This window comes from Rhinatrema bivittatum, chromosome 8 (genome assembly GCF_901001135.1).
Source record: "Rhinatrema bivittatum chromosome 8, aRhiBiv1.1, whole genome shotgun sequence".
In the NCBI taxonomy this organism is placed as follows: domain Eukaryota; kingdom Metazoa; phylum Chordata; class Amphibia; order Gymnophiona; family Rhinatrematidae; genus Rhinatrema; species Rhinatrema bivittatum.
The window spans coordinates 231,793,468-231,806,317 of record NC_042622.1 but is presented as its reverse complement, the minus strand read 5'-3'; the positions used below and the strand labels follow the sequence as shown (position 1 = coordinate 231,806,317).

At 48.0% G+C, this 12,850-nt stretch overlaps 1 protein-coding gene across 1 annotated transcript; it reads right to left on the bottom strand.

The window, feature by feature from the left end:
- Positions 1–209: 209 nt before the first annotated feature.
- Positions 210–10,746, bottom strand: MEX3D (mex-3 RNA binding family member D). The gene is made up of 2 exons (XM_029613999.1): positions 9,878–10,746; positions 210–1,695 (listed from the first exon to the last, which is right to left on the bottom strand). Exons 1-2 carry the CDS (start codon positions 10,392–10,394, stop codon positions 389–391), a joined length of 1,824 nt encoding a protein of 607 aa, XP_029469859.1. The 5' UTR covers positions 10,395–10,746; the 3' UTR covers positions 210–388.
- Between the last annotated feature and the right edge of the window lie 2,104 nt (positions 10,747–12,850).

Here is a 12,850-nt window from a genome sequence, read left to right as displayed (position 1 = left end):
AGCAGTGAGTTAGAATAGCTGTGTTTTGCTTCTCTCATCTCCCTGCCCCAGTCACAACGCCTGGGTGAAGAATTAAAGCTATTCTGTAAACATCTGATTTGTGTTTTATCTTCCAAATTTGCCCCCTATTCCTTTATTTTATTCTTTTTTAACCCTTAGTCTTTCCCCCCACCCCCAAAAATCTTCATACCCTCCCACCCCTCCCCACCATCTCTTGTCCCCCAACAAGAACTACTATCTGTTCCTGTCCAATCTGTTAAATAAAAGGTTGAATTTTAAAAAGGGGATATATCATAAAAGTTCTTAAAAAGCGTTCTAGGACCGCTGCCCCCGAGAAGCTGTCCCCAACTCTCTGCAGAGTAAGGGCTGGTGGACAGTGGGAGGACAGCTAAGAAAAGATGCGGATGGCTTGAGTAGCGGGAGTGTGGCAGGCAGGACACTCCGGCGCAGCTCGCTCGCAGATGCGGATGGCACATTCCATGCAGAACAGGTTATGGCCGCAGGGCACCAGGGCGGCGATGACCTCGCTCTCGTAGCACACCATGCAGTCCCGCGTGCTCTTCCTGTGCCCGTCTGCCGAGCTGCTGGAATCAGTCGGGGACCCGGAGGCGGCGGAGATGCTCCCTGGCAAGGAAGACGAAGAGGAGTAGCCCGTGCTGTTGGAGAACGAGGACAGCGAGCCTTGGGTAGGCAGCCAAGACAGGGTGTTGACTGGGTCACTGTGGATGCGTCGGGCCAGGGGGTGGTCCAGAGCCATGCCGGTCTCGGGAAGCGTGGGCGAGTGCCGTGGGGTGGCGGTGCCGCTGATGCTGCTGTTGCGCCTCTGGGTGCCGTTGATGGAGGAGCAGCTACTGAAGGTCTGCAGCGGGTTGGCGCGCTCGAAGGGAGACCAGATAGTGGTGGGCGTGGTCAGGTCAAGGGCGAGGAATTCAAACCCGAAGTCGCACTCCTCCGAGCTCAGCGGAGCGGCGTGAGAGTCACTGAAGGTGAACCCGCTGCTTCCACCGCCGCCGCTGCCACCGCCCCCGCTGTTGGTGCTGAAAGGGCTACTGGGGCTGGCATCAGCCACGCGGCTATTATAATAGGACTCGGTGGAGGCACTGCCCAAGGAGCTCAGGCTATCATTGCGGAGGCTGCTAGAGGGCCTTCGGGCAGGATTAGGGGCTTTAGCCCACAGGCTGGCTGTGCTGCCCAACAGGTCCAGACAAACATCTGTACCGTTGGAGTGAAAGTCATTGTCCGTGTTCATGTCCACAAAGGAGCCCGTCCTCATAGTGATGTGGGCTTCTATCTCCTCCCGGGCCCGGTCCACGTTCTCAGGCATCCCAGTCACCTCAAACACAGGCTCCTTGTCACGGCTGGGTGTCACAATATACGTGTGGGTCGTCTGCTGGATTCTCTTAATGGTGGCTCCCTTGGGCCCCACCACCAGCCCTACCACCCGATAGGGCACCCGCACCTGGATAGTGGTCTGTCCCGGCAGGTTGGGAGGACCCTGGATGGCTCCGGTCAGCCCGTTGACCTTGTTGCGCGTTGCCCGGATCATGGAGAAGTGCTCAGCAGCCGACAGTATCTCCCTCTTAGCCATTTCCACGTCCTCCTTACGACCAGTGACGATGAAGATAGGCTCCTCTCCTCTGACTGGAGTCTTGATGTAGGTGTTCGTCTTGGCCCGCAGGGCTTTAATTTTACATCCTAGGGGTGGGAAGAGAAGGAGAACGCACAATGTAAGCATCACGTAAAGCCAGGAAGACAGGAAAAAAAAAACACAATAAAAAATTGGTTCATGGTACATCAACTTACAATCAACTCACCAAGAGAAATGTACAATACTCAAATATTTAATTAATACATCTTTATTAAAGATTTCAATCCCAAAAGATTTTTTTTTATAATAAATCATCACATAATATCTCTACACAAAGGGCCCCACCCACACCTATATTATTAAAAAACAAACATGCAGCCAAGAGCAGAAATTCTCCAACAATATATGCAGCAACTTATTCCAAACATCAAATGCCCAGTGCATTTCGCTGATCCAAGTGGCTACACCTCTATCCGTTTGCGGTTTTGTTTGAATTTTGGAAGAGTGGGTTGCACATGCTTTAATATTATTTCCAATCCAAAAGAAGTAGCGACAGAAAATAACACATCAATCAGGAATGGAGATTCTGGTTTGATTAAAGTTTTAATACTGAAACATCGGATAGAATACAAAGAATGCACCATAATGATATTTTTTTGTATTTTTTCATTACGTTTTTATTTGTATGCTTTTTTTTGATTGACTGATAAATCAGTAATCAGTGGTGCCATTAGATAAGTTGTTTATTGTATATATGCATGGCTGGCTGGATGGGGTGGGTGTGTGTGGGGCTCTTTGCAGCGATTTATAACAAGTGAGCGATCGTGTGATGATCACTTACTTTTGAACTATGATGGTTATAAGATAGTAATAAGAAATTTCTGGTGATTGTGAAGCACTAATTAAATCATTTTTTGACAAATGCATTTTGTATATTTTTGAATTTATTATAAAAAAAAAATCTTTTGGGATTGAAAGTTTTTATAAGCGCGTGAAAGCCAGAGATGGGGAGCATCAGTCTGTAAAGGGGCTTTGGCTGGGTGTCCTGGTGCCTGCAGCCCCACCAGATCACTTCACCTCGCTCTTCTCAAATCGAGACTACAGGATTTTAGAACGGTTGGGGATGTTCATTGGCTGGCACTTTCCACGCCATTTACGGGTACATTTAAAACATATTTGCAGGGGATATTTTCGAACCCCCATTATTTAGCAATCAGAGACATTTAAACAGCTCCACCCGAGCAGGTGAGCAGACCTGAACTACAGCTCTGGAGGTAAAAAAGTCTTACGTGGGCCTAAATTGGTACTAGGAAAAACTGAAACGGCTCAGTGATTCATGAGCTCTGATCTAGCTGCTGAAAATTAAAAAAACAGTGAGTATTGCATTGCCACATAATTAGCATCACCTTAAATGCATACGAAGGGTCCCAGAACTAGTCCCAGTATCAAACAGGACTTCCATGTCCTGCGCATGGCACGGACATGGAAGTAATTCTGCAACACAACCCTGTTAGTCTGCAAATCCGTGCATAAGTTAAACCAATTGGAAAAGTGGACGCACGCACACACTTTGAATGTTATCCTGGCAAAAGAAGCACACACACAATTAACTACAGCTTCTGCTCAGTAAGTGCGTGAAAATCGTTCAGGAATTGGTGTGTGTGTAAGTCCAAAGCCATCCTCAACTCCATTCCCAGGGAACACTCAGTTTGGGTCAACTTATGCAAGAACAAGACATGTGTGTGCATGGAAGAGTCCATTTCTGCAGGCAACACTCTCTAAAAAGGGCTTTTTATTACAGTACAAATCCAAGCTTGGTGTACTAGAATCAGAATTTCATCTCCCCTCCTATCTAGCAAAAGCCTCACCCACCATGTCAGAAAATGAGATTTTTTTTTTCCTTACTGGTTTAGCAAAATCAAGCAGGGCCCATTCAGTGCTACCCATTCTCCCTCCCCCCACTCCATCACCATCCCCACCACTTTTCTGTGTCTGCCCCAAGCTTGCTTCAACCCTGCCAAGCATTCAGTTTCCACCACCTCTAGCAGTGGCAATGGCCAGGTAGTAATGGAGGATTTCCTCGCACTTCCTCATATCCTGACCTCTTGTCTTTCAGCAGTTTTGCAGGGGGGGGGGAAACAAAAAAAAAACCAAACAACCCACACACACTCCACAACCATGCTCTGCTTTACTGAAGCCCGTTCGATATTTAAACATTGAATAAAAGTGATAACAGGAGTGAAAGGAGGACAGTAATGCTGACTGTGAGTTTATTCAGTCACCTCTTACAATATTTCTGCAAAAATGTGTGTGGGAGGTGGGGTGAATTGAGGGTGGCGGCCGTGGAATGGCAATTCTATTCTGCAGCCTCTCTTCTGTGGGGAGTGGAGGTGGGTGGGATGACAGAAACCAAACACTCAAAAGCAAAACTGCCCCAGAAAGCCCCTGCCGGGCTCCAAATTCTGCATTCCTACCTCCACTTGCTTCCACTCCTTTGTACTTGAGGGAAAGATCACATGACCAAGTCTGGACACGGGACATGGCTGCGTCCTGTGGCTCCCTGGCATAATCCCAGTCACTCTGGGCACTCTGAACCTACCCGGCTCCAATCTGGTTAGCGCTGGATCCCCTCAGCAGGCTGATGTTATTTGCTCTGGATTTGGTTCTCTCTCTAGCACAACACTCCAGCCTACCTGCTTCTCATTGCCCACCCTCCCCCGGACGAACAGGCCCAATAGGGACGGAGTTCAAGGTCCTTTCTTCTCAGTGGGCTATGTCAATGTGCCTCATTAAGGCCAGCAATCCCCACATTTCGCTTTGCATAAACCTGGGATACGTCGTAAACTTACCAAAACACATGGAAGGCACAGACTCGGGAGGGAGGAGGGGACTATGGCAGTTTTCTGTTCCCAGTGTGACTTCCAGGGGAGAGTCTGGTCACACTTTAAACAACATACAAGGCAAAATAAAAAATCCCTTTTGAGCATATTATAAGGCTTTACAAGGCTCCTAAACTCCCTGTCACTTGCATCCAAAGAATCACTACAATTCTTCTTATATTCCAGAACTAAATTCATCTTTTCGGCTTGGATTACACTTGATTATAAGTAGGATGGAAGGTCAGAGAGCTTCCCATGACTCCACAGTCAAAGTCCGTGAGGTGTACAGAACAGCCACAATGAATATGCAAGAGAGAAATTTGTATACAATGGAGGCTCGGTACCTGCGTATAGATACATTAAATAAATATAAACCTGACAGCCTGTGGGATGGCCAGGGCTGATTGTGGGAAGCCCTGACCTAGTATAAGCGGAGCAGGAAGTACCTCAGGGCCCCACGGAGGAGGAGGCCATCTCACCGTGCCTGAGCCACTACTAAAGCACGTTCACTGCTGCCCTAGATTTACACTAGCCAAGCAGGCCAAAGGGGGGGGGGGGGGGGGGGGGGGGGGGGGAACAAAAACCAAAACAAAACATGAAGCCAGCGGCAGTTTCCACCATAAAATACCATCCATAAGGCTTCCCCCGCCCTTCGCCAGACAAGTTCTCACTGGCCTTTGAGAAATCTCCACCGTCAGAAAGCCCAGACGCTCCTTCCAAGCCGGTCTATGACGAGATCTAGTGGGCAGTGTCCGACGGCAGAAGCCTTCTGAAGCTTGCTGCCAAAGTAGTTACTTAAAAAAAAAAACTGAAGAGAAAGCATGTTTTGGCAGGAGTGGCCTAGTGGTTAAGCAATAGGCCGAGAACCATGGAGACCTGGGTTCAGATCCTACTGACACTCCTTGTAATCTTAGTTAGGCAAGTCACTATCTCCTGTAGCCTCAGGTACCCACTTAGATTTGTGATCTGCTTGGAGCAGGGACTTAATGGCTTACAGAGTTATTAGTAATTCAGCTGCAATATCTGGAAAGGCAGGGTAAAAAAAAAATTTCAAAATGACTTTAAATTCATAAGAACATGCCATAAAGGGGTCAGACCAGTTTACAGATATCAGCAGGTGACGGCCCCCACCCAGATCTGAAAAGAACTGCCTACACTTATCCTATGCCCCAGGGAAAGATCACTGCCCTGGGCACTAAGGTACCTTCAGCGTGAGCCCTGCACTCTTAATGTTTCGGAGCTGGGAGTCACCCCTTCCCCTCCTCCCAAGCAGCAGCAGCGTAAGTAACTGAAACTGGATCCTTCCTTCCTCCCAGCAGGGGTGAAAAGTAACAAGAGCTGCAGACTTCGCCTCACCCTCTCCCCCACATACACAAACTTAGCCTTTTTGTGTGCTACCATTCACTGTATTACTTATACGCCCCTCCATGGAATCAGCCTGTGACGTAGCATAAAGGGGAGATTCTCCATGCAAACCTTTCCACAATACAGATGTCAAAAAAAAAAAAGTGTCCATTAAAATGAAGAGGAAAGATATGTAAACAACCTGAGTGAAAACAGGAGCTCTAACGAAAGGACTTTTCCCTCATGAAAGGCACAATTTGGAGTTTTGTTTCCTATTTGAGTTCAGCTCCTGCACTAGGCTGATCCCCCAGCCGACGTCACCAGACAATAGTTGTCCTCTGGGCTGATGAAGTCGGGCCTGGTAAGAACACATCTTGCGCTGCCATTTGCACTCTGCAGAAACTGGGTACAGAAAAATAAAGCCATTTGATTCTGAATAGAAAAGACCCGTTAGGTACTGGAAGTCAGAAAAGAATGTCATTCTAGCAAGAGTGATTTCCCACCAGTGAACCATCGCCCGAACTAATCTGGCAGGTGGTATTTCTTTTTCGCTCCCAAACTTCTGCACACTGTCCTGGAAAACCATACCACAGATCACAAAACTAGTGAAACTGCCTCAGGAAGCCACAATTAGTCTCAGAAGCTTACATGAAAGAGGCGGTATAACAAATGAATACAATGACTCACTCCATTTCAGGGGTTTTAAAACAAAATTAGTTTCTGGCAGGCTAATGCTGTGTCCTTCCTCCCGCCAAGGAAAACACGGGCTATTTTTTTTTTTTTTAATGAGCCCAACAAGCCATAAAGAAATGTCTTTCAGCACCATTCCTAATTCCAGCTACAAAAGCTGCTAATTAGAGTGATGTCCATGGTAGGAACCTAGAAAGCACAATGGGACAGGTGGCCAGGAAGTTTAAGAGCATAAGAACCACCATACTGGATAGGCCAAAAGTCCATCAAGCTCAGCATCCCGTCTCCAATGGTACCTATCCCCGTTTACAGGGAAGTGCGCTGCAGATCCCAAAGAGCAGATCCATTCTGGAAGGATACTTTTAGAATCTGGTATCAGTATTTTTAAGATGAAGAACTGGATTTTGGGGAAATGGCCAGAAGAGGGAAAGAGATCTAGATTTTATGAAAAGCTGAGATGGTTGTGCTATTATTATATTGAATTGGAAGGGCTGCGTTTGGAGTGGGGGCAGGTGATGATAAAATGTAATGTGTCTTACTGTTATATTTCTACTGCTTTCTACCACACTCTGAACACTTAAGTAGAAAAGCATGTAATAACCAACGGTTATGAGCAAAGTGATGAAAAAAACATGGATCAGTGGTGAGTCCCTCTTGGAAAATATACCATTCTCTTCTTCAAAGAATGACTAAGGGATTTCATTAATCCCTGGGATGTTTTGTTCAGCTCCTAATTGTTAAACTAGGAGGATCCCAAAATAATTTGTAGCAAGAATTAGAGAAACCAGGCTTGCTGTCAGAAAACTTATGTATTGGATCATTTCATTTGATAGACGTCAATGTCTGTTTATGAATACTACCCTCTGCATCCCATCGTTATTTGTTGATTTAAATCTTTTGTAAACCACTGTGATCTTTACATGGAACGATGGTATATAAAATGTCTAAATAAATAAAACATCCCAGGGTCCATGTGGGAATCCTCTGCAGGGAGAAGGGCTCTATGCTGAAGGTGAGCAAAAGGATTTTAGGTGTAATTCCCCAAACACTAAAGAAAATCTGTCAGCTAGCAACCTTGTAAATCAGTGTGCAAATCCTAAACCAACATTCCCCATGAGTGAGTTTTCAGATTCTGGGCTCAGCAGAGCAGGTGCAGGGCCTGGACACGGTGGAATTTGTTGCCAGAAGATGTGGTTAAGGCATCTAGCATAGATGGGCTTTAAAAAAAAAAAAAGTTTGATCAAGATCTTGGAAGCAAAGTCCATAAACAATTATTAACCAGTTATCAGACTCGGGGAAAGCCATTGCTTATCCTTGAGAGTACAATAAGATTTTATTTAGAGTATGGTGCTATGATCTTGGGGACTCCCTTTAAAGTTTGTAGACATGGTGTCTATAAACGGTGCCACCTTATGGAAGTACTTTGGTTTTAATTGTGGAATATCATTATCCTCATTATTCCCCAGCTCCACCAACCCTATTACATACAAGATATACTACAGCCAGGATCCAGATCCAGCCTCTGAGCCTCATGATGGGGATCCCGGTGTGTCAATCAGGGCAATTCTCCCTGTGGAGAAGCTGTGATGGGGACTCTCTGCACTGCCTGTGGTAGGAAAGGGGAATAATACAGATGTGTATATCAGACTGGCCATGGGGGAGGGTAGGGAGTGGGGCACAGTATTACATGACAATTACTAAAATGCACTTCTGTTCATTTTTTCCTAGTGCAGCCTCTCTCTCTCTAAAGAGATACCAGGTCATTCCCCAATGAAAGTGAGTCTCATATGTCCCTATCTGACCACCCAGTGTAATGATGCTGAGAATCTGCCACCTTCCCCCAACGCATAAAGTCACGCTTCCTATGCAGCTTGATGAAAGCAGACCGACAAGATATGTCCATTACCGATGCCCTTTCCCTCCACAAAAAAAGCTAGTATAAGCAGACAGGACTGGACGATCAAGGGTCTTCTGTACAAAGACAACAAAACTAAGTCAGCCCCTGATTAATTCTGAACATGCTGTATAGGTTTTGCATTTTCAACTATGTTAAGCCAATGCGACTGGGACTTGATGAACTGAATCTACCCCTCCACAAATGGATTCAGTTAGTTCCCACCCCAAAGTCACACTTCCAACTTGCGCTACACGAGCTGACTCCCTGCAGCCTTTGGGTCTACCCTTTCCTACCCTAGCTCCACAGAAGCACTGAAGGCGGAGAGGAATGAAAGGGAGGGGGGGGGGGGGGAGAGGCAGAAGTGGGCGGGGCTCCCGCCCCTGCTCCAATAGAAGCCTGCCACTATGATGTCACCATGCTAATCACAGCATGGTTCTTTCTAACAAAGAGAACAATAGGGCAGCCCCAGCAATGAAAAAATGCAGACAAGATGCCCCCAAATTCACCATCACCATGCACAAGAAGTTCAGCAGCCAAAAGTCACACACGAAGCCAAAGGGGAGGGAGCCCCCCCCACACACACAGACATTCAAAAAACACGCGTGCCAAAGGGGGCAGATGGTCGCCAAATCTTAAAATTAAGCAAAGCAAATAAAGCAAAAGTATATCTAAAGCAAAGTTCATCACATGAGCGTACCAGCCCTGCACATTCAAAGAAATCCTCAGGGCAAAAATATTTATGAGTAGTGTTATTATGAAGCGTGGTCTTCCGTGGTTTTCTTTAACAAAAAGAGGGAGGGGGGGAGGCTCTGAGCAGACAGACATTAGAACTAGTTCAGGCGTGCCCCTGCTGTCCTTGTAACAGAATTCTTTTTTTCCAGACAGATCTGGCCCCAAGAAATATAATATCTGGATTGTTACATTTTCAGCTGAACAGATAGAAGGCTTATAAAATGTGAAAATTTCTAGAGTATCAAACCTTAGCCCAAAATAATCACTTCTTGTAAATCTCCAGTGCTGTAAAAATCACAGATATGATTTATTTGACCTGAAGAAGAGCAAGGCAAACGAATGCAAATCGTCTAACTCACCTCAACGAACGTGCTATTTGAATCGTAGGTATGGCTGAATCCCAGACAGCGGGGTAGGTGAAAACAATTATTCCAAAAGTAAGTGGGGTCTGTATTCCTCGGAGCAGTTACTGGCAACCAAGGAACAAAGAAACCTAAACTGACCCAATAATTATAGTAAAACATTAAAACAAGATCTGCGATAAGCGAGGGCATACTGTCTGGGTACAGAATCCAGATCAGGCTAGCCACCGGCTGAGAAATTTAGTGAGATGATAATATATTCATATTATATGAGATATATTTAGAAAGGGAGGAATGGCCCAAGTTGCAACAGCGATCGGGGTCTCCTAATGCCCCCAGGTGATGGGTGTCAGTCTGGGGTATGTTCCTACCGGCCCCTCCTCACCTTGTCTGCCCACGATCTCGGCGACGTGCTCGGAGCTGGGCACGGGAACACACTCGGTCATGTTGACGCTCTTCTTACGGCTGCCGATGATGCTCAGCTGCTCGGCCAGTATAGAGTGGCTCAGTTGGGGGAAGTTGGCGAACAGGTCAGGGGCCGCGCCGGGCTCCAACATGTGCAGCCCCGCCAGCACCCCGCCTCCACCACTGGGCTCCCGGTCCCCGGCTGCCTCGTCCTCCTCGTCCTCCTCCTCCGCCGCCTCTTCCTCCACCTCCTGCCCGGCTTCCTCTACTCCATTCACCCCTTCCTCCAGCTCCAAAATGGAGAGCTGATCCAGGGCCAACTTGAAGGCTTCATCGTCCGGCTGCTGCGGCTCCTGCTGTCCGCCTTGCTCCGGCGGCAGCAGCAGCGGCGGCGGCGGCTGCTGCTGCTGCTCCCCCTGCTCCGGCGGCTGCTCCCCCGCAGCCTCCAGCCCGGCGCAGCCCGTCTCACCCTCCGGCTGGTAGATGGAGCTGGGCATGGCGCTGCGCGAGAGGAGCCGGGAGGGAGGAGCGGCGGCGGCGCCGGAGCCACTGCGCCCGCTCGCTGTGTGCCGGGGATGGGGGCGGCTCTTGTTCCTCTTCCTGCTCCCGCTGCTCCCGGGGCTCTCCCGCGCGCCGCGGCAGCTCGCTCTCCCCACCCCCCCGCACCCCTCCCTTCCTTTGTTGTGCTGTCCCGCGCCCCGTCTCGTGCATTCACACGCGCGTGCACGCGCGCCTCCGCCTCGCCACCGGCTGCGCGAAAGAGAGAGCGCGAGAGCGGGTGGGCGGGCGCGCGCGCGCACAGGGTGGCCCCACCCTCTCCTCCTCCTAAGACAAGGAGTCTTACGTCACGCCGCCCTCCTCTCTCCCTTGGTCGCCGCCTCCGCTGCGCATGCGCCTCATCCCTCCCCTGCTTGCCACCTTCACGGTCCCTTCAGCCTCCGCTGCGTCAGCGCGTGACGTCATCTTCCCCAACCACAGCGCAACAATGGGCCGCGCGTGGGAGAGGCGGGGAGCAGAGAGAGGGCTCATATGGTGCCCGGCAGTGACCCCTTTCTGCCACCTTCCCATTTCACTCCTTCCGCTGCGTGTCTGTCTGCATGCGCCCGGGAAGATCCGAGGGCATGTCCGCTGGAAGATTGGGCCGGTTGGCTCAGGTAGAAGGGACCGTGGTCGTTGCTCCACATTAGCTTGAAGAGCCCGCAAACCCCTCTAGCATAAGATCCATCCCGGCCGAGGCAGACAACTGGCGGTGAATGTGTCCGTCATCTGTGTGCTGGAACCGGCTAAACGGGAAAGGACCGGGCTGTCTAATAAAGAGCGGTGCCAAACAGGGAATGTGAGATTGTCGATGATAGTTCAGGGCTGGGCGTGAAACCCAGGGTTCACGAATGTCACTGGATTATGTTCAGCAAGGCATTAGCACAGAGGTTCCATCTTCTTAGCTTTCAGGATATCCATAATAAGTACGAAGAAGGGAGGCAATGCATGCGAGTATATTTCGTGCCTATAGTTGTGAATATAATAAAACCCCGAGCGGTTGAGGGTACCTAAGGACAAGTATTGGGATAACTGCTTTAGTACAAGAGCTGGGGGTGGGGGAAATGGGTAGTGTCGCATTAGTGATTACTGACAGCTTAATAACTGTTCTCACTAGCACCCGGGGTATGATGTGGATTTGGTAAATAGTTTCCTCCTCCCCTGCCCCGCAACAAGATTTTAAAGTTTGGTATTCGCTGCAGATCTATACAAAATTACATTTATAAACGTTGATAAATTTGTTTTAACAAATTAGGAAATTAAGACAGTTATCCATTCAGAGAAGCTCCAGGAGTGGGATACTTAGTGTCACTAGAAATACCTGGCAGATCCCAGAGTAGATATAATTCCTTGTTGCTCTTTCCCAGGAATTGCTTTCTACTCCTGGGGGAATTCTGCACATAATATTTTAAAATTCTGCATACTATATTTATCAAAATAATATAATGTAATCACTATCTTTGAGTAGTAATTAATTTAAACTTTAAAATAGAAAAAGGTTTACTCCAATATGTAAAATGGTTACGTTTTTAGTACAGAATTCTCTCAGGAGTGCAGTAATACTGCATCATAATTAGCGCTTTTGGCATTTGAAGAGTTTACTTTTGAGAGTCTGAGAGGAGCTCCAAGCTGCAGGCAATGTCGACTTCTTGAAGCTGCCAATACTTGGCAGCAATACAGCTGTAGTTACAAATGTCAGCAGTTGAAGCTGTGTTGCCTGCAGCTCCTTTTGAGCTCTGCTGATGGACAAATGAAAATCCCTGAAATCTAGAAGCCCCAACTATAAAGCAGAAGTCCACACTCCCTCTAAAAACTCTCTCCCCTTACCCCAACTTGACCCAACTCTCTCTTCCACATCCAGTCCATCACTTGCCATGCCCTCCCCCCAGTTCATTTCCTCCAACATTCTCTTCCTCAGTAGTTTGTCCTTTCACTCTCTTCCCCTCCCCAACACTCTTCCCCCAGATCATCCCCTCCTCACACCCCCAAGCTTGTCTCCACCAACAAGTTCCTTCCTGCACTTTCCATTAATCCCCAGTCTCTCACCCACTTCTCCCATTCCTATGCTAGCTCTTCCTGCTCTTGCCGGTTCACGGAGCAAATTCTGCATAGAAAGAGGTGAATTCTGCAACAGTTCTGCATTGTGCAATCCTGCAGAATTCTCTCAGCAGTAGTTTTCCCAAGTGTACCTGGCTAATAATGGACGTTAGTGCTAGGAACTTGTTTAAACCTCTTTTAAGAACATCTGAAGTTGCCACAGTGGGTCAGATGGAGGTCCATCAAGTCCAGCATCCTGTCTCCAACAGTGGCCAATCCAGCTCAGCTATGCTAAATGCCATGACCATATCCTCCAGCAGGAAATTCTACAGCACCGTTGCGCAAAATACTTTCTCTAATTTGTTTTAAATCTGCTATC

Coding starts and splice junctions, on each gene's coding strand:
- MEX3D (XM_029613999.1), bottom strand. CDS start 10,394: ATGCCCAGCTCCATCTACCAGCCGGAGGGTGAGACGGGCTGCGCCGGG. Junction 1,696..9,877: donor CGAGATCGTGGGCAGACAAG/GTGAGGAGGGGC, acceptor TCCCACCCCTAG/GATGTAAAATTAAAGCCCTG.